General features: G+C 41.3%; 1 protein-coding gene across 6 annotated transcripts in view; it reads right to left on the reverse strand.

The window, feature by feature from the left end:
- Positions 1-26,647, reverse strand: part of LOC139181411 (fibrous sheath-interacting protein 2-like) — a 155,734-nt gene that overhangs the window by 53,037 nt on the left and 76,050 nt on the right. Inside the window, exons 1-8 of one of the 6 annotated variants that reach the window (XR_011565379.1) lie at positions 15,699-16,652; positions 15,193-15,318; positions 13,196-13,357; positions 12,386-12,475; positions 12,042-12,181; positions 10,824-10,965; positions 10,082-10,192; positions 9,519-9,666 (exon numbers count right to left, since the gene is read on the reverse strand). Coding sequence is in view for 5 of the 6 variants with exons in the window: in XM_070784790.1 (XP_070640891.1) it covers positions 9,519-9,666; positions 10,082-10,192; positions 10,824-10,965; positions 12,042-12,181; positions 12,386-12,475; positions 13,196-13,357; positions 15,193-15,318; positions 16,681-16,779 (1,018 nt within the window). In the remaining variant the exon portion in view is untranslated. Of the gene's footprint in view, positions 1-9,518; positions 9,667-10,081; positions 10,193-10,823; positions 10,966-12,041; positions 12,182-12,385; positions 12,476-13,195; positions 13,358-15,192; positions 15,319-15,698; positions 16,653-16,680; positions 17,382-26,647 lie in introns of those variants that run through there. The other 5 variants (XM_070784790.1, XM_070784791.1, XM_070784788.1 and 2 more) reach the window with 5 other exon arrangements.

Raw genomic sequence — 26,647 nt, forward strand, 5'->3', positions numbered from 1 at the left:
TTTGATTTTACTCTTTTTCCTAGGGACTCCATAACCTCTGTTTCTTTCCTGCCTCGGTCTTCTTTTTATCTGTCCCCTTCCCTTCTTTGATTCTTTCTTTCCTCCCCACTCTCTTGCCCCCTTCATATTTCCTTTCTTCTCTCATTTCTTTCTTATTCAATAATGTTCTTTTCCCATCCTCTCCCTCGGTGCTTCACCCTCTACCTTTCTTAATTCCTTCTTTCCTCTTTCCTCCTTCTTTCCTTTCCTCCTCTGTCTCTAACTTTTCCCCTTCCATTCTCCTTTTATTCTCTTTTAGTGTCCTCTTTTTAAATCATTCTTTCCATCCATTTCTAAGTTTTTCTTTCTTTTTTATTGGCTTCTGCCTATGAATGTCCTTTCTATATGTGTGCATGTTTGGATGAATCTATCTCTGTCTTTTCTTTCTATCAATCATATATTTGTCTTCCTTTGTACATACCTACATGCCTAGCTGTCCATCTAGCTATCAGTCATCTATGTATGTTTACTGTCTCTTTACTGACTTGTACTTTTAAAATCTCTCCCATACCACACACAATTGTACTTGATATTCTTACTCACACAGTCTCTTTTTGAAGACTTTGCATATATTATGACAGTCATTAGTGACACAAGTTGTAAAATATTTTTCCATACTTTTGAGCTTTGCATGTGATGATTCTTCATCAGTCACTGCAGATAAATTATGTGCGTTTTGTTTTTGTGTGTGTTTTTTTTTTAACATGCATTCAACTAGATATGATTCAGAATAGATTAAGATTCCCTTTGTTTAATTACAGATAGCTAAAAAATTGCCTGACAGCCCACCAAACAGGATTTGCTTTAAGACCAACCCACAGAGTCAACTGGAGACTGAGTGTGCTGGGACCTGCTGGGTCAGCCGTAGTAGCGTTTAGCTAATTGTCTAGAGCATTAACCCCTGGAGAAGCGAATGGCAACCCACTCCAGTATTCTTACTTGGAGAATCCCATGGACAGAGGAGCCTGGTCGGCTACAGTCCATGGGGCTGCAAAGAGTCGGACACGACTGAGTGACTAAGCATACATACTAGCGCACAAAGAAGAAAGTCCTGGTTGGAGACACGAGGCCTGCAGCACCGGCTGTGGAACCTCCATGATGTGACTACACAGCTGCATCTGCAAATGTCTGTGGGTGACCAGGGAGGGGGCGCATAGCTGTAGGCAGGCATTCTTGGGGCTGCATACACTGGCACACTGGTGGGGTGGGTGGGGGGTGACAGGAGCTGGGGAGTGGGCAGTTAGCAGGGTACCTGTTTGGAAGGTAGGATGTGCTCCAGGATATATGTTGAGGGAAAAGGCTGGAGCTGCTGCTGTATAGCCCATGGGGAAACCAGCTAGATAACCATTCCTTTGGAATTTGCATGGGGAACCCCAGAAGAACCCAGGCTATAAACAGGATTGGTGACTTCAGGCCCCTGGGCTGGCGGTTGCGCTTGGCAAGGGCCTGCCACGGAGGCCTGCTCCCATGAGAGGCTGAGTCACAAGGTCTGTGCCCTGCCTTGCCTGGGCTCCGCGCGCACTCTCTCTTTCTTTTTCTTGCAGTCTCATCTCTAAACCTTTGCTTTTATCCCTCCTCTCCCTCCCTCCCCACTTATACTTTTAAATCCTTATTTATTTATGCTTTATTGCATATAGTTGTTAACAATGTTAACAATGTTGTGTTCGTTTTAGGTGTAAAGTGATTCAGGTTCTATGAATCACACTTTTCAGATTCTTTTCTTATATGTTATCACAATGTTGAGTATAGTTCTCTGTGCTATACAGTAGGTCCTTGTTGGTTATCTATTTTAATTTCTTATACTTTTTAAGTGACTCCCCTTAAAATTTTTTCTTCTGTCTTCTGCACTTCTTTTATACTGCCATTCTTATTGGCTTCTATTTTTAAAATCTGTTTCTTACCTAGCTATCCAATCTTCCTATCTATTTTAATGTATTGTTAGATCTCTCTGTCCATGACTGTATTTTCTCACTAGTTTCTCCTTTTCAGCATTCTCTTGCTGCCTCTCATGATCACACTCTTTATGTTAGCCTTTTTCCCAGAGATTCTTCCCTTATAAACTTTCTTTCCTGCCCCTTTCTTCCTTTTATTCACCCCTCCCTCCTTCCATTCCTACCTCTCTCCCTTTCTTCTCTTTTCATATCCATACACCTACATACATACATACATACCTACTTACCTAGCTATCTATCCAGCTATTAATGATCTATGTTCATTGCACTCTTTCTGTATTGACTTCTACCTTTTAGAACTCTCTCCCACCCTGCACAGTTGTACTTAATTTTCTTCCTGTATCTTCCTCTCTCATTCTCTCTGCTTATTCATGTAATTGTCTTCTGAAACATCCTCTCTAAACTGATTTTCTTCCTCCCTCCCTGCTTCCCTTCCCTGCCTTCCTTATTTCCTTCCCTCCCTCTCTCCCTTCTTCCATTTTTTAAAATAATGTTTTGACTTTTTTATTTGGCTGCACTGGATCTTACTTGTGGCATGTGGGATCTAGTTCCTTGACCAGGGATCAAAGCCAGGAGTGCAGAGTCTTAGCCACTGGACCACCAGCAAAGTCCCTCTTCTTCCTTCTTAAGTTTTTACTGGCTCCTTTTTAAACTTCTCTTTCTCCCCGCCCGCCCCCTTCTCTCCTTCCTTTGTACTGTCTTTACTGGATTGTCCTTTTAAAGTTCCACCTACCTAAACCTGTGCACTTATCTTCCTTGCTATGTACCTATCAATCATCTTCATTTTACTGTATTTTTATTGACTTAAAAAACCTGGCATTCTCCCCTTTCCCAACTGTACCTGAGTCTCTTCCTTTTAAACCTCTTCTTTCCTACTTCCTAATTCCTTTCTTTCCACTATTCCTGGCTGTGTCTCTCTAGCTCTCCCTTTCACTGTGTCTCTGTTCTGTCTGCTGGCTGCCTGCATCCCTCCTTTCCTTTGTCTCCCTCCCTGACCATATATCCCTCCCTTACCCCTTCTTCTCGCCTTCCTCCCTCCCTCTCTCCTTCCTTCTGCTTTTCCTGTTGAGTTTTCTGACTTGCTTTTTTAGTTTTAAAAATGTCTATTAATAATCTCTGTATATACATTTTTTTTAAATTTTCTTTTGTGACTGACTTCTTTTTAAATTCCCCTGCCCCACCTAGTGTGCTAATTTTCTCACTGGGTCCTCTTTTTCAATCTCCTCTCCCCATTTCAATCATTCTTTTGTTCTCTTTGTCTCCTTTATTCTTCTAACTTACTCCTAGCATCTTAACTTCTTTATTTTCTTTTGTCCCCTCCTTTCTTTTTTTTTTTATTTCCCATGTCTCTTTCTCATTCCCTTTCTTTCCCACTCTGTATTTGTTTCCTTTGCCTCCATGTATGGATGCTTTCTTTTCTTTTCTTTTTGCTTGATTTTACTGTTTTTTTACAGGGACCTGGTTTTACACTTTTTTGTTTTCTTCTCATCTTTCTCTTTTCAACACTATCTTTCTCTATTATCTTTTTTACTTGGCTTCTTTTAAAATTATACTCTATTTTCTATCTGTTTATATCTTTTACTGTCTTCTTCAATAACTTCTCTTTAAATCTCCCATCCCCACAGTCCTACGTGAGCTTCTTACTGACTCCATCTTTTCAAGCTTCTCTCACTTTCAAACTCTTTCTCCTTTTACTTTCTCCTACCAATTCATTCTATTTCAAGTTGCCTGCCTGCTCTCCTTCCCTCCATCCCATCTTCCCACTTTCTTTTACTGTTTTTCTTCCTGCCTGCTGTGTTTCATTTTTTGCTCAATTTTTCTTATGCTTTTTTTATACCTCTTTTTTTTTTTTTTTTTACTGGTACTTCCTATTTATAGTCTGTTCTGTCCATCTGACTGCCTGCTACCAAACTATAAATCACCTATTTTTTAATCTATATATTAGGGTCTTTAAAAAATTGTTCCTTCTCATCTTTGAATCTCTTTCACTTGTACAGACCATTGTACTTGATTTTTTTCTTACTGGCTACTCCTTTTCAAACACTTTCATGCTCATCTTTCATCTCTTACCTTTTCCTTTTTGAGTGACTTGTCCTTTTCTTATTTTCCTCTCATTCATCCTCTTTTCCTTCCATTTTCCATCCTTTCCTCCCCCTCCCTTTCCTTCCTTCCTTTCCTCCTCTCTCCCTCCATTCCTTCTTTCCTTTCTGTGTATCTATTGCTCCCTTTTTTCACTGTCTTTCTTCTCTTTTCCTGTCTTCCTTCCCTCCCTCCCCCTTCTCTATACATCTTGATGGCTTTCTCTCCCTCTCTCTGGCTTTTCTGTCTTCTTTGCCTGCTGCCTGCAAGCCCTTTCCCCCCTCCTTCCCTCTCCTTCCTCTTTGCTTTCCCCCACTGCTTCTCTCCTCCTCTTTCTTCCTATATTCCCCTCACTTTCCCTCCACCCTCTTTTCCTTTGGTCTTCATTACTTTTCTCCTTCTTATCTTTCTCCCTCTAACAGCCTGTTCCCTCTGTCATAGCAGCCTCTCTACTCCTTCCCTTCCTTCCTCTTCTCTCAGTTCTCCAGTGTTTAAACACTCTTCTTTACTTCTTCTTGCTTTTCTTTTCTGTATTGTCTTTTTTTATTGGCTTCTTTTTACAGTCCTACCTATACCTATGTGTTTATCTAGGTATCAAATCATCTATCTTCATTTCACTGTATTTTTTATTGGTTTTTACACTTTAGCTGTACTTCAGCAACACACCACATAGAATTTTACTTGATTTTCTTACTGGCTTCATTTAAAAAACTGTTCTTTCTTCTCTTTTCCCCCCAAACGTTCCTTCTATTCTTTTTGCACTGTGGCTCAGATCATGAACTCCTTACTGCCAAATTCAGACTTAAATTGAAGATACTGGAGAAAACCACTAGACCATTCAGGTATAACCTAAATCAAATCACTTACGATTATACGGTGGCAGTGAGAAATAGATTTAAGGGACTAGATCTGATAGATAGAGTGCCTGATGAACTATGGCCGGAGGTTCATGACATTGTACAGGAGGCAGTGATCAAGACCATCCCCAAGAAAAAGAATGCCAAAAAGCAAAATGGCTGTCTGAGGAGGCCTTACAAGTAGCTATGAAAAGAAGAGAAGCCAAAAGAAAAGGAGGAAAGCAAACACATACCCATTTGAATGCAGAGTTCCAAAGAATAGCAAGAAGAGATAAGCAAGCCTTCTTTAGTGATCAGTGCTAAGAAATGGAGGAAAACAATAGAATGGGGAAGACTAGAGATCTCTTCAAGAAAATCAGAGATACCAAGGGAACATTTCATGCAAAGATGGGCTCAATAAAGGACAGAAATGGTATGGACCTAACAGAAGCAGAAGATATTAAGAAGAGGTGGCAAGACACAGAACTGTACAAAAAAGATCTTCATGACCCAGATAACAATGATAGTGTGATTGCTCACCTAGAGCCAGACATCCTGGAGTGCAAAGTCAAGTGGGCCTTAGGATGCATTACTACGAACAAAGCTAGTGGAGGTGATGGAATTCCAGCTGAGCTATTTCAAGTCCTAAAAGATGATGCTGTGAAAGTGCTGCACTCAATATGCCAGCAAATTTGGAAAACTCAGCAGTGGCCACAGGACTGGAAAAGGTCAGTTTTCATTCCAATCCCAAAGAAAGGCAATGCCAAAGAATGCCCAAACTGCTGCACAATTGCACTCATCTCACACACTAGCAAAGTCATGCTTAAAATTCTCCAAGCCAGGCTTCTACAGTACAGGAACCGTGAACTTCCAGATGTTCAAGCTGGTTTTAGAAAAGGCAGAGGAACCAGAGATCAAATTGCCAACATCTGCTGGATCATCAAAAAAGCGAGAGAGTTCCAGAAAAACATCTATTTCTGCTTTATTGTCTATGCCAAAGCCTTTGACTGTGTGGATCACAATAAACTGTGGAAAATTCTGAAAGAGATGGGAATACCAGACCACCTGACCTGCCTCTTGAGAAATCTGTATGCAGGTCAGGACGCAACAGTTAGAACTGGACATGGAACAACAGACTGGTTCCAAATAGGAAAAGGAGTTCGTCAAGGCTGTATACTGTCATCCTGCTTACTTAACTTATATGCAGAGTACATCAGGAGAAACGCTGGGCTGGATGAAGCACAAGCTGGAATCAAGATTGCTGGGAGAAATATCAGTAACCTCAGATATGCAGATGACACCACCCTTAGGGCAGAAAGTGAAGAAGAACTAAAGAGCCTCTTGATGAAAGTGAAAGAGGAGTGTGAACAGTTGGCTTAAAGCTCAACATTCAGAAAACTAAGATCACGGCAATCTGGTCCCATCACTTCATGGGAAATAGATGGGGAAACAGTGGGAACAGTGTCAGACTTTATTTTTCTGGGCTCCAAAATCACTGTAGATGGTGATGGCAGCCATGAAATTAAAAGACTCTTACTCCTTGGAAGGAAAGTTATGACCAACCCAGACAGCATATTAAAAAGCAGAGACATGACTTTGCCAACAAAGGTCCGTCTAGTCAAGGCTATGGTTTTTCCAGTGGTCATGTATGGATGTGAGAGTTGGATTATAAAGAAAGCTGAGAACCCAAGAGTTGATGCTTTTGAACTGTGGTGTTGGAGAAGACTCTTGAGAGTCCCTTGGACTGCAAGGAGATCCAACCTGTCCATCCTAAAGGAAATCAGTCCTGGGTGTTCATTGGAGGGACTGATGTTGAAGCTGAAACTCCAATACTTTGGCCACCTGATGCGAAGAGCTGACTCATTTCAAAAGATCCTGATGCTGGGAAAGATTGAAGGCAGGAGCAGAAGGGGACAACAGAGGATGAGATGGTTGGATGGCATCACTGACTCAATGGAGATGAGTTTGAATAGACTCAGGGAGTTGGTGATGGACAGGGAGGCCTGGTGTGCTGCAGTCCGTGGGGTCACAAAGAGCTGGACACAACTGAGCGACGGAACTGAACTGAACTAAAGCCACCAGGGAAGCCCCCTCGGAAGTCTCCTTTTTAAACAGCCCTCTTCCCCAAATTGTACTTGAATTTTTTACTTACTCTTTCTTTTCAAGCCTCTTATACAATCACATTCCCTCTTTTTATTTTACTTTTTCCTACTGTCCCATCCTTTAAACACTTACCTTCTTTTTCTTTGTTTTCTGATTTAATTCTCTTTGTCTTTTACTTGCTGCCTTTGATCCTTTTGCTTTACATTTTTTGTCTTCCCTTCTCCTTCCTTCACCCTCCCCCGGCACTTTCCCCATCCCTCTCGCTCCTTTTAAACTCACTTTTGAGGGCTCCTCTTCTGAAATGTTTCTTTCTTTCTCTCATCTGCTGTCTTGTTTTGTACTTTCATTTATTTCTGGGTTACTCTTTTAAAAAGTGTTTCTTTATTTGCCGTAGCAGGTCTTAGTTGTAGCCTGTGGTGTCTTTGGGCTTTGTTGGGCGTGTGAGATCTTTAGCTGTGGTGTGCAAACCCTTAGTTGGGGCATGTGCCTCTACTTCCCTGACCAGGGACTGAACTGGGCCCCCTGTATTTGAAGCACAGAGTCCTAACCACTGGACCACCAGGAAAGCCCTCTGGCTTATTCTTTTAAAAGTTGGTTCTACCTATCTATTATCTATCATGTTTATTTTACAGGTTTTTTTTTTTAATTCCTCTGACTCCTTTTGAAGTCTCTCTCTCACACAGTCACATTCTCTTTTCATTTTATTTTTTCCTATAACTTATTCATTAAAATTTTTTTCTTTCCTTCCTTCCTTTTCTCCTTTATTCCCATTTTTAATAGCTCCTTTTCATGCCTTTTCTTTTGCTTTCTCTTTTCTTTGCCTGCCTGCATGCCTGCCTTCTTCCCTTTCTTTCTTCTTATTTTATTCTCTTTTTACAGGCTTCTCTTTTCAAACTGTCTGCTTTCCTTCTCCCTTTCTCTCTTCCTTCCTTCTATTTTTTTTTTTTTTGTCCTGCCTTTTTTACTGGCTCCTATTTTATAAACTCATCCTATTTACCTCTTTTCTATATTTCTTTTCTCTCTCTTTCTCTGTCCCTTCTCTCTTTCTTCCATGGTTTCTCTCTCTATGTTCCTGTATTGCTTTTCTTACTGGCTACTGGCTCTTCCTTTTTGAAGTATGTTCATATTTTCTGCCTTCCATCTATCCATCTTCCCTCCCTTCTACCTTCCCCTCCCCCCTTATTTAATGCTAGTCTTCTGTAACTTTTGAAATCCTTCTCTTTCCTTATTGTACTATACTTTTTCTCTCCCTTTTGCTCTGTGTCTCTGTTTCTCCTCTTTTCATTTCCTTCTTTGCCTTTTTTATTTTTTCATTTTTTGTTTTATTTTCTTTTACTGACTTTTTAACTTCCTCCTTTTTAATGTTAATATTTTCCTTTTCTCCTATTCTCCCTCTCCTACTGGATCCTTTTATTCCATTCAGTCTATCTTCAATGTACTGCTTTTTCATATTGGCATCTCCTTTTTAAGTCTCTCTCTTTTTCTTCTACTAACTTCTCATGTTTTCCCCTATTACTCCCTGCCCAAATTATATTAGATTTTCCTACTGGCTTCTTTTCAAATTTTTTTCTCACTCTCACATTCTTTTTTTTTTTTTTTTTTTTACTTTTTTCTGTTCACATATCCTTTTTAAACTTTATTCTCTCTCTTCCTCCTACTGCTTTGTTTCTCTAGTTTTGTCTGTGTGTCTTTTTCTTGCTCCCTTTCTTTCACTCTTTGTCTTCTTTGTTTGCTTTTCTTCCTCATACTCCTTGTCTTTTTTTCTTGTTTCTTTGCCTTTGTCTCCTTCCACTCCCTCATGGTGTGTGTGTGTGTGTGTGCACACGCGCGCATGTGCATGTATATTTTCTTACTAGCTTCTTCTGCTTAATATTCTTCTTTTTCATTCATTCACTTTCCTCCTCTTTATATCTCCATTTCATTCTTTCTTTTTGTATCATATTTTCTCCTTCTCAACCTTTTTGTTCTTTCTATTTCTATTTCTTGTTTAGGATATTTTAAATGTCTCTTCCTTTTTTCTACTTAATTTTTTTTCTCTTTCTCTTTCTAGCTTACTGTTTTGTATAATCCTTTCTTAGTGGACCTCAGTTAAAATTTTCTTCTATTTTTCATTCATTGTCTCCCTCTTTGTTTCAGTCTGTTTTGGGGGTAATGTTTTGTCTTACTGGCTCATTTTCTCTATCTATATATAACTGTCTCTTTCCCTTTTTGTTGTTGTTCTGTCTCCTCTACTGGCTCCTTTTTAAACTCCTAGTAAAGGCAGTCTTGTCTGCTGAGCCACTTTACAGAAGTGTGTAATTTGTTAAAATGTCTGTAACATAACAATATTGTGTGAATGTGTGTGGCTGTCTGTACATTCTCTACAACTTGACCTGTAAGTGGGAAGTGCCTGTAAGTGTGAGCTTCTAGAATTTCTCTTTGCAAGGGCTTTGTCACCTCACTATATTAGCACATAGACGGGTTTTTTACAAAGCCACTGATAATAAATATTTATGCATATTCTACTTACCTTTGTCTTTTATTGTTTCTCTCTCATCTTCTGTTTCATCTTGACTTCTGTTTTCAAATACATTTTCTTCTGATCCTTCTCTCTGAAGGTAATTCCTTTGCATTTTTGGTAAATAATAAGGGATTTTTTTCTCGAGTTGTGCTTTTTTCTAAATATTAAAAAAATATATATTCAGTGTTTAAAATTTAATATCAACTTGCCACTGGAAATGTATAACAGATACTTCAAATATGATGGTACATTTGAAGGAAGCCCTCTTTCTTGAGATTTCTAAAATCAGAGTACAGAGCTAGGAAGGTAATAAAGGTAAGTTTCCTTTTGCTGTCCAGCTTGAAGAATGTATTTTAATAACAAGGTCCAACTGAACTCATTGCCTACTTTCTGGAGACTGGTCCCATTGTAGACCAGCACTTAAAGTTCAGGTTCAGACCAGACTGGCTCTTTCCATCAATAGCTATCCTTGTGAATTTAAGTCACTTCTGAAAATCCACACTTTAAAATATCAAAATTAGCAAAACCCTTTCCTCAAAACAGCCCAAGTTATTGTTCAAAGGTCACTCTACCTTACGGTGCGCATCTTCGTTGACTTTTTTACATTGTTCTTCATATCTTGCTTCTCTGTTTACTTCTTCTCCAATCTTTGACAGCAGTAACATTTCTTGTGTTTTCCGTTCCTAAAGAGCACAATGTCATGGTAGTCAGCAGGGCTTCTCTTTTATAATCTTTTTCTTTCTTTCTTTCTTTTTTTTTTTTTTTTTGATCAATAAGCAAATTAGGTCAAATTAAGACCCTTATAGGAACTTGGACAACCATAATGAAAATCTTACACTGGTTTTAGAATGGGCTTATGCTTCAAAGGTAGATCTCAAAAGATGCTGGAAAGGTGATTTTCTCTTATAGATTTGAGGAATTATTATATGTAATATGTTGCCCTTAAATGTATTCTGACAGAGAGCCAGAACAAATAGCCTTGTCTGAGCATTGAGGAGTGAGAATACAGACATGATTATTTTTCACTAGTTAAATTCTAAAACTTTAAGAGCAGATGAAGTGTGTCTATACTATGATGGTATGTAATTTGTGGTATCAGTCTCACTATGTTAAGTAAAAGCTTGTCTGTTATAACGGTGATACAAGATTAATAGCAGTTTATTATTTTAAAATAATTATGATTTTTTAAAGCAGTGGTTTATTTCTTAGACCTGAAATAACTTCAGGTAATATGGTGGGACTGCTAAAAATGTTTATAAATAAAATAATCACACATAATTTCCCCATCAATATTTATAATTTGGTGTTTCTCACTTCTTCAGTTTGTCTCCAGAGACTAAGTTTTCTTCTAACGTGGTCCCGATGTCGTCTTTCTTCTTCCTTTATCCGGAGTACGTTCTGCTTTTCTGCCGTGTGTTCAAGCTTGTTTAATTCCAAGCTAATCATATCTAAATATCTAAGTAAAAGTGAAAATTTAAGGGAAGATAAACTGGGTGTTTCCCTTATGATGGTATTATCTACTCTGATATTCCCAAACCACCTTCTGGGTTGTTTTTTATTTCTTAAACTACAGGAATGTAGAGTTCTTTAAGCTAACGTGATCCACCAACTCACCATGATGTACTCATCAGACTGTTACTGTGGTCAGGACAATGGCAAAATGTAGAACAGACTGATTTAAAGCATTTTATACAGAGATTAGTCCTAGTTCAGGAGCTCTGTAACATGAGTTTCCAAAGACGGCTGAAGTCAACTTAAGGACTGACTTCAAAAAACAAGTATATTTGAATTTTCTTTAAAAAATAAGTGGCTATTGGCCTCTCTGTCATTGTCAAGTCCTTGAACAATCTCTCATGTGTAGACAGGCCTGAAGACTGCCAGTCTGCCACTTTGGTGAATCAGTATATATTCTGGCTTGACATGAATCCATGGAATATAAGAGGTAGGTGATGGGGAACTGGCCCTCACCCCTGATAAAGGAAAAAGAGAAGGAACTATAACTCATCCATTTGCCTCCTGGGGCATGGGCTCAGCCGCTGAATAATAAGATTGAATGTGTGTGAGTAATAGCTAAATGAACATACATGGTTGGTTGGGGGGGTAACACCTGTTTATATTAACATCAGATGAAGTTATAGCAACTCTCTCTGTTTTATCCAGCAGTAATTTCCTTAAACTTAAGTTTGAAATGTGCTAATGACACCTTTCCCTCTACTACTATGAACTTGGGTTTCCCAAGCTCAGGGAGCTGTACTTCGGAATTGTTCTTCAAATATCAGTTTGTCTTACCTCTTGGGTTCCTCATGACTCCATTTTCTCAGGTAGAAACTCTTTCCTAGCTATGGTATCAAAGTTTCCAATCCCTGCTATCTCTTAATCTCCTTTCTTTTCAGTCCACATTGAAGACTATAGGAAGTTAAATTGTGTCTAATACTTTTTAAATTATTCTGCTTTCAATTATTTCTAGTACTTTTACAGTTTTCTGGAGTCCACAATACGTCCACAAAAAATATGCATTAACTTTGGTCATACCTTTGCTTTATCAACAGCTCTTGGTCTGGAGTTGTTCGTTTATTTTCTTGTAACAGCCAACCTTGGAACTGTGTGCTGCCATGACGGTCACAGGCTCTCTTGGTTTCATACAATTTATTTACTTGTTTTTCAATCATTTCCTGGGAGGGAAAAAAAAGAAGTACAGTGTTTATATTGGCCAGAAATAACCTTGTCCTTTGATATGACTTCTCATGTTTTGGGCTTGGTAAACATCCTGTAGTTTACAAATGGTTAATTAACCTGCATTTAAGTCTTTCTTCCACAACCTACATAAAAACTTTCTTACGGGCCTCAAATAAAACAAATTCAAGTACTTAACTTACTTGTTCTCTTACATAGTTTCTTTCGGAGTCTAATTTCAAACGGGTGAGATACTGCCTGTACTTATTCAATTCCTTCAAGGTGCATACAACCTATAAAAACAAATATATAAATATTTGTTGTAACAATATGTTACAAAAAAGTTGTAACAATCATGAAACTTTCCAGAGAAAAGAGTCATAAGAACATTCATTTTAGTAACAATTTTGGGATCAAGGCTAGTGATAGCACATTTTGGTAACAGTTTAGAAGGCAATATCTCTCTACGGTGGCTGTATCACCAGGAAATGTCTACCTAAATAATATTACTTCAATAATATGGTTCACACAAAATAAATGTTATTAAAATATCAGTATAATAATGATGTTTAACTTTCAGAAGAATTTATTCTATCAAGCTGTATTCTGTTAGGTTTCCATTTTGTCTCTAGTCTTCTCAAAGGGTATTGAAAATATCCCTTGATGGGTATACAGTGCTATTAATACTTTTAGAGCCAAAGGAAAGGCACTAATAATACAGCTGAGAGAAAATGCATAAATAAATGTGTATGCATATGTCTTTACATATTCAAATCATTTGGCATTTATCTTTTGCTTTTATCAAAGAAAAATGATCAAGTGGGAACAATTTTATTTAGAAACAGCCATCTGATTTCTCTTTACTCAAATATTGAGTAATTCACTTAGTTTTCTGTCAGGTATTCTTTATTGCTCAATTAAAAGTTGACACAGGTTCCCAGTGAAGTACAGAAGCAAGCTTATATCAAGACCATGGGTTTATGCTGGTTAACTGGAAGCAAACTTCAACCCACCTTATTATTGCTGGTGATATAGCCACCTTTCTTTAATCTCCTCAAGATATCTTTTCGCCTATAGTATGATTTTAAATGTGGATCGTGCAGGCTGTTATAGCCAGTTTGTAAAAGCCGACAATAAGGATCAAACAGGTTAAAGTCAGAAGTAGGCGGATAAAGCTGCAAACACACAGATTGAAAAGTGTTACATATGTAAAATGAATGAAATCACACTTTTAAACCTCAATTTGTTAAGGTGATTAGGCTGTTCATTGAAAATAAAACATGCAAGAAGAATCTGAAGTGAGAGAATACTGACAATGGGCTGATCTGAAAAAAAGACAGTAGAATACTGTAATTTTCTTCCACTTGCATTTAAATCAATATGAAAGACCTTTAAATTCCGTTTCCATGGTACTCTGCTAAAGTGATTGTAGTTCACAAAGCAGCAAGGTCAGGTGAAGAAGCATGGCCTAAGAAATTGGGAGACTGTGGTTCTAGTCTAAACTCTGCTACCATCTACCTGTCATAGCTTCACCTTACAAGGTGGTCAAGGGTGCTGCTGCTGCTGCTAAGTCGCTTCAGTCGTGTCCAATTCTGTGCGACCCCATAGACGGCAGCCCACCAGGCTCCCCCGTCCCTGGGATTCTCCAGGCAAGAACACTGGAGTGGGTTGCCATTTCCTTCTCCAATGCAGGGAAGTGAAAAGTGAAAGTGAAGTCGCTCAGTCGTGTCCGACTCTTAGTGAACCCATGGACTGCAGCCTTCTAGGCTCCTCCGTCCATGGGATTTTCCAAGCAAGAGTACTGGAGTGGGGTGCCATTGCCTTCTCCAGGTCAAGGGTAGAGTTAAAAAAAAAAACAACAACAACAACAACAACTAAATGTGCAAAATATAGTGTTACTTCCTTGAGGAGATATTGCTAAAAGATAAAGAAGGATCCCACTAAGTTAGTGGTTAGGGTAGTTGAATATAGTACCTGGTCATAATTAAATACATGTGTTTGGGGGGAATCAATATAATAAATTGTAGAGCGAATCAGTATAAGTATGGGGAAAAAATCAGGAAATAAGTAGCTAACAAGTGAATAAAAGAGTAACACAATGTAAATATGGGAAATAGAAGATAGTGGAGCAAGAAACCAATGAAGAGGGCTACATTTACAAACTGAAAAGGAGTGTTATCACTTTTTAGTCAAATAGGCTTTGAGTGTGTTTTAGGAATGTTAATTTGTGGGAAGGGGTAGAATGTATTGGTTTTGAACAGAGAAATTATATTGCTTTCCAGCAATAAAACTTAAAAAAATCATATATATTTGACAAGTATCAGAAATACCAGGGAGCCCCCTATGCATCCTTGATGACACCCTAGAGAGGAGAATGGTAAGGAAATAAGTAAAATCAGGAAATAAGTAGAGATAACGTGATGAAAGCACACACTCAGAGAGTTCCGAACCTCCTTCAGGCTTAGCCTACAGCTAAGGACAGGGTGGGGAGTGTTAGGCAGAGGACTTAAACAGTGCGTGCAGCACTCTGAACCAGAAAAACAGTACTTTGGTGCTGAGTGAGAGAATGCAGATCAAGGGCAATGTAAATTCTAAGGAAAGATGAAACCGTTGGGGTTTGGGACACTGGGGAAAGGCTTCATATAGTAGCTCTTGAAAGATGGCTCAAATTGAAGATCAGGAAGCAGAGGAGAGCATGCCAGGTGTCAGGACCCAGATGGACAAAGGCACAGAAGTAGAAATTATCATACCATGTGTGGACAGGGAGAAAAGACCCGGACCTTTCGGAGCTGAGGTCTGGGTCGGAGATAAGGCTGAATTGGGTGGCGGAGGCCTATCACGAAGCCTTCTATCATTAAGTTCAGACACTGAATACTTCAACTCATTTTAACTTCACTTGGTGTGTGAAACTGAAGTTGACTCAAAGCAAAATAATAGCAGTGTTTCGAGTTTAATAGCAAGCAGAAAACAGTCAAGAAAATCACTTAAGCACCATTAAAAGTTAGTTTACCTTTTCACCTAAATTTGTAGTATAGAAAACATTATTACTTCCTGGAATGACTGGAAGCTTCACCCCAAGAGGAAGATCTAATAGATCAGTGGCTCCGACCTCTGTGATGGGGTCTTTTTGTGAGGCCTGTCAGATATAAGTAGAAACCTTATTTTTGTTTCTAGTACTATTATTTTAGTTTAGACCAATCTACTTAAACTAATACCTCCAAATAAACCAAAGACACACACTCAGGGTTGAAAGAAACCGCCCTGTTGATAACCTGAAGGCCTCCCTGTTTACCCCTGTTACCAACCCAATCTCTGAGCTCCATTCAAAGCTAATCTCGACCAGAGGGAGCTCTAGTCACTGCAGAGGGTCTGGGAGCTGGAAACCCAGCTTCAAGGGCCCACACCCCTCTGCTGAGTCCTCCCCCATAGTCTTTCGTCTGCCCGCCCTCCTTCCCTGCCAAGACCCAGCCCTGGAGCCAGAAAGAGGAGGAAGATCACCGACTGGCCCCCACTCACGGAGCCACACTGCTTCCTGTTGGCAGTTAGGCTGCGGGCGGCTGCCTTAGAGGCGGCGGCCTGAGCAGCCTTGTAGCAGTTATTGAGGTACCGGTCCATGGCCACCCATCAGCCCGCAGGGGGTCAGGAGCTGGGGTGCCACAAGCCGTCTTGGTTTCTTCTCTTCACGCACACCTTTCCCTCTCTACACCCGTAGCTAGCCTGGGCAACCCAGACAGTGGTCACGAGGGTAACGGCTCCTCCAGGCCACGCCCCTCACAATGCTGGGTTCCAGGCTGCCGCGCTGACGTCCTAAAAGGGCGCCTCCCCAAAGCGTGTCGCCCTCAAGTGAGGGGATGGGCCATTGTGACCACACGAGCTGCCACCCGGGGCCTCCAGCGCATGCGCAGAGCCCAAGCCTCAAGGGCCAAGCGAGATGGGGAAGTGCTCCAAAAGACTTGGTGTAGGAGGACCACAGTTGACATTACCTTTCAACCTGAAACCAATAGCCCTAATTTAAATTAAGCCAGAAGTGTATCAGTTTTTCTCAGTGTATTGTTCTTGTTTATTCGTTAAATCGTGTCCGACTCTTTTGAGCCCACCAGGCTCCTCTGTCCGTGGGATTTCCCAGGCAGGAATACTGGCGTGGGTTGCCATTTCCTTCTCCAGGGGATCTTCCCGACTCAGGGATCGAACTCACATCTCCTGCATTGGCAGGCGGATTCTTTACCACTGAGCCACTAGGAAAGCCCTTGTCTCTGGAAGCCTGTAATTCTAATTCTTCCTGACCCCCAAAGAACTGATTCTGTTCAACACGTGCCTCTGAGTAATTGTGTAGTTTGCAGTAAGACCAGAGGGCTGGCTTAGAAACCCAGCTTCAAGGACCCACACCCCTCTGCTGAGTCCTCCCCCATAGTCTTTCGTCTGCCCGCCCTCCTTCCCTGCCAAGACCCAGCCCTGGAGCCAGAAAGAGGAGGAAGATCACCGACTGGCCCCCACTCACGGAGCCACACTGCTTCCTGTTGGCAGTTAAGCTGCGGGCGGCTGCCTTAGAGGCGGCGGCCTGAGCAGCCTTGTAGCAGTTATTGAGATACCGGTCCATGGTCACCCATCAGCCCGCAGGGGGTGAGGGGCTGGGGTGCCACAAGCCGTCTTGGTTTCTTCTCTTCACGCACACCTTTCCCTCTCTACGCCCGTAGCTAGCCTGGGCAACCCAGACAGTGGTCACGAGGGTAACGGCTCCTCCAGGCCACGCCCCTCACAATGCTGGGTTCCAGGCTGCCGCGCTGACGTCCTAAAAGGGCGCCTCCCCAAAGCGTGTCGCCCTCAAGTGAGGGGATGGGCCATTGTGACCACACGAGCTGCCACCCGGGGCCTCCAGCGCATGCGCAGAGCCCAAGCCTCAAGGGCCAAGCGAGATGGGGAAGTGCTCCAAAAGACTTGGTGTAGGAGGACCACAGTTGACATTACCTTTCAACCTGAAACCAATAGCCCTAATTTAAATTAAGCCAGAAGTGTATCAGTTTCTGTCAGTGTATTGTTCTTGTTTATTCGTTAAACCGTGTCCGACTCTTTTGAGCCCACCAGGCTCCTCTGTCCGTGGGATTTCCCAGGCAGGAATACTGGCGTGGGTTGCCATTTCCTTCTCCAGGGGATCTTCCCGACTCAGGGATCGAACTCACATCTCCTGCATTGGCAGGCGGATTCTTTACCACTGAGCCACTAGGAAAGCCCTTGTCTCTGGATAGCTGCCTGTAATTCTTCTAATTCTTCCCGACCCCCAAAGAGCTATGATTCTGTTCAACACATGCCTCTGAGTAATTGTCTAGTTTGCACTAAGACCAGACGACTGGCTTTATACATCTGCCCACTTTATAGATCCCGTGACCGACCACTTCCGCTAGGCATATCCTTCCCCTAGTCTCATTTAGAACATACTGGTTTTTCCAGGACTCAGTGCTGTCTTTCCTGTCTTGGGCTCTTCATCTCTCTATGCTCCTTGTCCTTCCTTTCTCGCTCTTCTATTTCTATCTTATAGTTTCTACCTTATCAGCGCTTCCCAGGTGGCGCTAGTGGTAAAGAACCCACCTGCCAATACAGGATATATACCGCAGGTGGTGCTCGTGGTAAAGAACCCGCCTACCAATATAGGAGACAGGAGGTGTGGGTTCGATCCTGGGTGGGGAAGATGCCCTGGAGGAGGAAATGGCAACCCATTCCAGTATTCTTGCCTGGAAAATCCCATGGACAGAGGAGCCTGGCAGGCTACAGTCCATGGGGTTGCAAAGAGTCAGACAGGACTGAAGCGACTTAGCACGTAGGCACCTTACATTAGATTAGCCAACATTTATTGAGTGCCTGCTCTGCCAGACACTGTGCTGGATGCTGAGGATACAACAGTGAGTAGAGCATAGTTCCTGCTGTCCAGGAACTCACTAGATGGTAAATATCTTAATAGCTGAGACTGCACTTGGTTTGTCGGGAAATCTGTACTTTTGTCTCCATGTTCTTTCATGAATCTTTTTATTGTGCTAAAAATGCATAACATAAAATTTACCATCTTAACCATTTTTAAGTGTACAGTTCAATAATGTTACATATATTCAAATTGTTATGTAACAGATCTCCAGAATTTTTTCATTTTCCAAAACTGAGTCTGTACCCATTAAACAATTCTCCTTTCTTCCCTTGTCCCAGTTCCTGGTGAAGTACCATTTTGCTTTCTGTTTCTAGGAATTGGACTACTACAGATACCTTATATAAGTGATATAAGTGAAATCAAGGAATATTTGTCTTTTGTGATTGGCTTATTTCACTTAGCATAATAACTTCAAAGTTCATACGTGTAGAAGCATGTGGTATGATTTCTTCCCTTTTAAAGGGTGAATAATAGTCTGTTAAGTGTATCTGTCTCTATCACATTTTCTTTATCCATTCAACCATTAGTGGACATTTAGCTTGCTTCCACTTCTTCAGTTCATTTCAGTCGCTCAGTTGTGTCTGACTCTTTGTGACCCCATGGACACCAGGCTTCCCTGTCCATCACCAACTCCCAGAGCTCAAACTCATGTCCATCGAGTCAGTGGTGACATCCAACCATCTCAACTTCTGTCATCCCCTTCTCCCCCTGCCCCCAATCCCTCCCAGCATCAGGGTCTTTTCAAATGAGTCAGCTCTTCTCATCAGGTGTTTCAGCTTCAGCATTAGTCTTTCCAATGAATATTCAGGACTGATCTCATCTTGGATGGACTGGTTTGATCTCCTTGCAATTCAAGGGACTCTCAAGAGTCTTCTCCAACACCACAGTTCAAAAGCATCAATTCTCAAGTGCACAGCTTTCTTTATAGTTCAACTCTCATATTCATACATGACTACTGGAAAAACCATAGCTTTGACTAGATGGACCTTTGTTGGCAAAGTATTGTCTCTTCTTTTTAATATGCTGTCTAGGTTGGTCATAGCTTTTCTTCCAAGAGTAAGAGTCTTTTAATTTTATGGCTGCAGTCACCATCTGCAGTGATTTTGGAGCCCAAGAAAATAAAGTCTGACACTGTTTCCACTGTTTCTCCATCTATTTTCCATGAAGTGATGGGACCAGATGCCATGATCTTAGTTTTTTGAATGTTGTGTTTCAAGCCAGCTTTTTCACTTTCTTTCTTCACTTTCATCAAGAGGCTCTTCAGTTCCTGTTCAATTTCTGCCATAAGGGTGGTGCATCTGCATATCTGAGGTTATTGATATTTCATCTGGCAATCTTGATTCCAGCCTGTGTTTCATCCAGCCCGGCATTTCACATAATGTACTCTGCATATAAGTTAAATAAGCAGGGTGACAATATACAGCCTTGACGTACTCCTTTCCTGATTTGGAACCAGTCTGTTGTTCCATGTCCAGTTCTAACTGTTGCTTCCTGACCTGCATACAGATTTCTCAGGAGGCAGGTAAGGTGGTCTGGCATTCCTTTCAGAATTTTCCACCATTTGTTGTGATCCACACAGTCAAAGGCTTTGACATAGTCAATAAAGCAGAAGTAGATATATTTTCTGGAACTCTCTTGCTTTTTCTATGATCCACTGGATGTTGGTAATTTGAGCTCTGGTTCCTCTGCCTTTTCTAATCCAGCTTGAACATCTGGAAGTTCTCAGTTCACATACTGTTTTGTTTTTTAATGTGTCTTTTTAAAAAATAATAATTTATTTTTTTTTAAATTGGAGGCTAATTACTTTACAATATTGTAGTGGTTTTTGCCATACATTGACATGAATCAGCCATGGGTGTACACGTGTTCCTCATTCTGAACCCCCACCCACCTTCCTCCCTATCCCATCCCTCAGGGTCATCCCAGTACACTGGCCCTGAGCACCCTGTCTCATGCATAGAACCCGGACTGGCAATCTATTTCACATATGGTAATATACATATTTCAATGTTATTCTCTCAAATCATCCCACCCTCGCCTTCTCCCACAAAGTGCAAAAGTCTGTTTTTTACATCTGTGTCCCTTTTGCTGTCTCACACATAGGGTCATTGTTACCATCTTTCTAAATTCCATATACATGCATTAATATACTATATTGGTGTTTTTCTTTCTGACTTACTTCACTCTGTATAACAGGCTCCAGTTTCATCCACCTCATTAGAACTGATTCAAATACACTCTTTTTAATAGCTGAGTAATATTCCATTGTATATATGTACCACAGCTTTCTTATCTATTCGTCTGCTGATGGCTATTTAGGTTGCTTCCATGTCCTAGCTATCATAAACAGTGCTGCGATGAACATTGGGGTACATGTCAGTTCATGTAATGTTGAAGCCTGGCTTGGAGAATTTTGAGCATTACTTTACTAGTGTGTGAGATGAGTGCAATTGTGTGGTACTTGAACATTCTTTGGCATTGCCTTTCTTTGGGATTGGAGTGAAAACTGACCTTTTCCAGTCCTGTGGCCACTGCTGAGTTTTCCAGATTGGTGGCATATTGGGTGCAGCACTTTCACAGCATCATCTTTTAGGACTTGAAATAGCTCAGCTGGAATTCCATCACCTCCACTAGCTTTGTTTGTAGTGATGCTTCGTAAGGCCCACTTGACTTTGGACTCCAGGATGTCTGGCTCTAGGTGAGTGATCACACCATTGTGGTTATCTGGGTCATGAAGATCATTTTTGTACAGTTCTTCTGTGTATTCTTGCCACCTCTTCTTAATATCTTCTGCTTCTGTTAGGTCCATACTGTTTCTGTCCTTTATTGTGTCCATCTTTGCATGAAATGTTCCCTTGGTATCTCTAATTTTCTTGAAGAGATCTCTAGTCTTTCCCAGACTATTGTTTTCCTCTATTTCTTTGCATTGATCACTTAGAAAGGCTTTCTTTTCTCTCCTTGCTATTCGTTGGAACTCTGCCTTCAGATGGGTATAACTTTCCTTTTCTGCTTTGCCTTTTGCTTCCCTTCTTTTCTCAGCTATTTGCAAGGCCTCCTCAGACAACCTATTGTGACTAGTACTCCTATGAATATGGATGTGCAAATGTCTCTTTGAGATCCTATTTCAAAAATTTTTGGATATATACCTAGAAGTGGGATTGCTGGATCATATGGTGATTGTATTTTAAATTTCTTGAGGATCTTTACTGTTTTCCATGGGGGTTATTCTATTTTACCATCCCCCCCAACAGTACATAAGAGTTTCAATTTCTCCACATTGTTGCCAACACTTGTTATTTCCTTCCTTCCTTCCTTTTTCTCTTCTTTTTCCCCTCTTTCCCTCCCTCCTTCTCTCTCTCTCTCTCTTTCTTCTAATACTAGCTCTCCTAATGGATGTGGGGTGCTATCTTATTGTACTTTTGATTTGCATTTCTCTGATGATTAGTGATGTTAAGCATCTTTTCAAGTGCCTTTCGGCCACTTCTTGGCTCCATGGTTTGGTCTACTTCTTTGTTATTTCTTGATCATTTGGTAACAATATCTGCCACTTATTGAGAATTCATTAATTTTAGATTCTTTGCTAAACCTTGCCTCGTTTAATCCTCACAACAACCTTTGTCTAGATTTACTCTGTCTCTGTAGATGAAGACATTTTTTTCTCAATGACTGTGGTTAATATGTGGTGGAGCTGAGATTTGAATCCAAGTTAAATGAGCCCAAAAGCTATACTCTTAATCGACATATTGTATGTGTTCTTGTTTTATTTTCACATATATGACTACAACTCCTGCATTTAAAACTCTAGCCTGGTTATATACATTACTGCCAGCCAAACATGTCTATATGGATGTCTGACAAACAACTGAAACTGACATACTCAAAACTCAACTCAGCCTCCCCTCACTAAAAAGAACTAAAAAAGGCCTTATCATTCTTCCTATAGTTCCTGCCTCAGTGACTGGTACCAGTTCTACTGAGCCAGACCCCAGACAATGCCCCTAGATGCCTCCCTTCCTCCACGACCTTGACATTCAATCCATCCTTAAGCCCTAGTGTATTTACCTCCTAAGGAAGAAAGAATGAAAACAAAGCATAAAACATTTTTGTGCCTCGGTTCCTGTCTACCTCTACAAGATCCTATTGCAATACTCCCTCTCAAACCTGACCTTACAGAAATATAGAACAGCACACAACCAGCCGGTTTGTGACTCTGTGCCTCTGCCTTGCATGAATATGCCCTGTCTTTGCCTGTCTAATTCTGGGGCCTCAACTGGAATGACCTGTATAATTGGGCTCTCACTCCATGAGTTTTTTAATCCTCTAGGAGCTAAGGCTATGCTGCTTCACATGGTGGTCTTAGGTTCCCCAGCAGTAAGAAAGGGCAAACCCCAAAGTACAACTAGTTTCAAGATTTCAAGATTTTGCTTTCATCATCTCGGCCAAAGCATGTCACACAGTCAAGCCCGTGGTCAATATAGCAGAGGATTAACCATTGTTGGTGATTAATATGACAGTATAGCACTGTCCTCTCTTTGGTACCTGTGATTTGTGTTCCTCCTACGTGCAAAATATATTTACTTTTCCTAAGACCTCAGATATTTCATCTAATTATAGCCTCAGCTCAATGTCCAGAATTTTGTCATCTACAGTCACACCCAGAGGTAGCTTCTCACAAAACACTTTGCATTCGTTATCTACTGCCACATAACAAGTTACCCCTATACTTCAGATCAGATCAGATCAGTCTCTCAGTCGTGTCCGACTCTTTGCGACCCCATGAATCGCAGCACGCCAGGTCTCCCTGTCCATCACCAACTCCCGGAGTTCACTGAGACTCGTCCATCGAGTCAGTGATGCCATCCAGCCATCTCATCCTCTGTTGTCCCCTTCTCCTCCTGCCCCTAATCCCTCCCAGCATCAGAGTCTTTTCCAATGAGTCAACTCTTCGCATGAGGTGGCCAAAGTACTGGAGTTTCAGCCTCAGCATCAGTCCTTCCAAAGAAATCCCAGGGCTGATCTCCTTCAGAATGGACTGGTTGGATCTCCTTGCAGTCCAAGGGACTCTCAAGAGTCTTCTCCAACACCACAGTTCAAAAGCATCAATTCTTGGGCGCTCAGCCTTCTTCACAGTCCAACTCTCACACCCATACATGACCACTGGAAAAACCATAGCCTTGACTAGACGAACCTTTGTTGGCAAAGTAATGTCTCTGCTTTTGAATATGCTATCTAGGTTGGTCATAACTTTCCTTCCAAGGAATGAGCGTCTTTTAATTTCATGGCTGCAGTCACCATCCGTAGTGATTTTGGAGCCCAGAAAAATAAAGTCTGACACTGTTTCCACTGTTTCCCCATCTATTTCCCATGAAGTGGTGGGACCGGATGTCATGATCTTCGTTTTCTGAATGTTGAGCTTTAAGCCAACTTTTTCACTCTCCTCTTTCACTTTCATCAAGAGGCTTTTGAGTTCCTCTTCACTTTCTGCCATAAGGGTGGTGTCATCTGCATATCTGAGGTTATTGATATTTCTCCCGGCAATCTTGATTCCAGCTTGTGATTCTTCCAGTCCAGCATTTCTCATGATGTACTCTGCATATAAGTTAAATAAACAGGGTGACAATATACAGCCTTGACGAACTCCTTTTCCTATTTGGAACCAGTCTGTTGTTGCATGTCCAGTTCTAACTGTTGCTTCCTGACCTGCATACAAATTTCTAAAGAGGCAGATCAGGTGGTCTGGTATTCCCATCTCTTTCAGAATTTTCCACAGTTTATTGTGATCCACACAGTCCAAGGCTTTGGCTTAGTCAATAAAGCAGAAATAGATGTTTTTCTGGAACTCTCTTGCTTTTTCCATGATCCAACGGATGTTGGCAATTTGATCTCCGGTTCCTCTGCCTTTTCTAAAACCAGCTTGAACATCAGGAAGTTCACGGTTCACATATTGCTGAAGCCTGGCTTGGAGAATTTTGAGCATTACTTTACTAGCGTGTGAGATGAGTGCAATTGTGTGGTAGTTTGAGCATTCTTTGGCATTGCCTTTCTTTGGGATTGGAATGAAAACTGACCTGTTCCAGTCCTGTGGCCACTGCTGAGTTTTCCAAATTTGCTGGCATATTGAGTGCAGCACTTTCACAGCATCATCTTTCAGGATTTGGAATAGCTCAACTGGAATTCTATCACCTCCACTAGCTTTGTTCGTAGTGATGCTTTCTAAGGCCCACTTGACTTCACATTCCAGGATGTCTGGCTGTAGGTCAGTGATCACACCATCGTGATTATCTGGGTCGTGAAGATCTTTTTTGTACAGTTCTTCTGTGTATTCTTGCCATCTCTTCTTAATATCTTCTGCTTCGGTTAGGTCCATACCGTTTCCGTCCTTTATCGAGCTCATCTTTGCATGAAATGTTCCTTTGGTATCTCTGATTTTCTTGAAGAGATCCCTAGTCTTTCCCATACTGTTATTTTCCTCTATTTCTTTGCATTGATCGCTGAAGAAGGCTTTCTTATCTCTTCTTGCTATTCTTTGGAATTCTGCATTCAGATGTTTATATCTTTCCTTTTCTCCTTTGCTTTTTGCTTCTCTTCTTTTCACAGCTATTTGTAAGGCCTCCCCAGACAGCCATTTTGCTTTTTTGCATTTCTTTTTCTTGGGGATGGTCTTGATCCCTGTCTCCTGTACAATGTCACGAACCTCATTCCATAGTTCATCAGGCACTCTATCTATCAGATCCAGGCCCTTAAATCTATTTCTCACTTCCACTGTATAAGCATAAGGGATTTGATTTAGGTCATACCTGAATGGTCTAGTGGTTTTCCCTACTTTCTTCAATTTAAGTCTGAATTCGGCAATAAGGAGTTCATGGTCTGAGCCACAGTCAGCTCCTGCTCTTGTTTTTGCTGACTGTATAGAGCTTCTGCATCTTTGGCTGCAGAGAATATAATCAGTCTGGTTTCGGTGTTGGCCATCTGGTGACGTCCATGTGTAGAGTCTTCTCTTGTGTTGTTGGAAGAGGGTGTTTTACCCCTATACTTAGTGGCTTAAAACAATGCAAAATAATTTATTACCTTCTTGGCTTCTCTTTCAGACAGGGCATCAGAGGGTATAGTTTGTCTCTGTTCCATGATGTCTGAGGCTTCAGTTGGAAGACCCTTTCAGTGAAGGCTAGCGTCATCTTAAGGCTCTGTTTACTCACATGTGTGGCTTGTAGCTGTTGGCTAGGAGCCTGTCTGTGGTTGTCAGCTAGAACAGCCACACTAATCTCTTCATATTGACTAGGCTTCCTCACAACACAGCACTGCGTTTCCAGGGCAAGGGGAGAGAGAGAGCGAGAGCAAGAGCAAGAGCATGTGAGAGAGGGTGCCAGGCAAAAGCTGTTACCTTTCGTGACCCAGCTTCGGAAGTCATACGGCATCACTTTCACCACATTTTATTTGGCTGAGGCAGTTACAAAAGTCCACCCAAGCTCAAAGGCAAGGAACATGGATGCCACCATCTTGAAGAGAGCTGTCAATGTCACATTGTGAGAACAGCATATAGGATAATCTATATATTAACGTGCCCATATTTGGAAAAATGCAATCTGCCACACAAGTTATCTAGTACTGCCCTCCAACCACAATGGTGACATGGGGACAAGATAACTACAGTAAACACTCCCACTTGAAAAGAGAGGTACAAAGGAGTCATTGACCCATAGCAACCATAGAACCACCTGGATATGTGCTGCCAGGTCCCCCTTTTCTTGGAGCAGAGAAATCCTTGACTCAATCCTCATTCTATTCCCTGGGAGTGGCTTCCTAGTTTACTGTTATTCATAGTTCTTATTTCCATCTTCTGGGCTCTTGACATGGCCCCATGGGTCATGCTTTTATTTAAAAAAAAGGTCTATGTTTGCAGCTTAGTGGCTTTCTCAGCCTGCTCCCTCCCTACGCACAGAAAGTCGGGGGCCCAGTTGGGATTTGCAAATGGAGCAATCTCAAGCCTTCTTAGATCTATTTGAAGGGGTTTTGCTAGTTCAGTTCTCTTAAAAATGTGGGTTCGGTATTTGAGTCAGATCTAGTGAGGTGGTGAACCTAGAGCCTGTTATACAGAGTGAAGTAAGTCAGAAGGGGGAAAACAAATATTGTATATTAACACATACGTATGGAATCTAGGAAATGGTACTGATGAACCTATTTGCAGGGCAGGAATAGAGATGCAGACACAGAGAACAGACTTGTGGGCACAGCGGGGGAAGAAGAGGGTGGGATGAATTGAGACAGTAACATGGAAACATACACATTGAAAGTGAAAGTGAAGTTGCTCAGTCATGTCCGATTCTTTGGGACTGCATGGACCCCGTGGTCCAACTCTTTGGGACCCCTGCCAGGCTCCTCCGTCCATGGATTTCTCCAGGCCAGAGTACTGGAGTGGGTAGTGGTTCCCTTCTCCAGGGGATCTTCCCAACTCAGGGACTGAACCCAGGTCTCCTGCTTTGCAGCCAGATTCATTACCAGGGAAACCAGGTATCTGAGCTACCAGGGAAACCCTAACGAATACATTACCATG

Source organism: Bos indicus, chromosome X, assembly GCF_029378745.1.
Source record: "Bos indicus isolate NIAB-ARS_2022 breed Sahiwal x Tharparkar chromosome X, NIAB-ARS_B.indTharparkar_mat_pri_1.0, whole genome shotgun sequence".
Lineage (NCBI taxonomy): Eukaryota > Metazoa > Chordata > Mammalia > Artiodactyla > Bovidae > Bos > Bos indicus.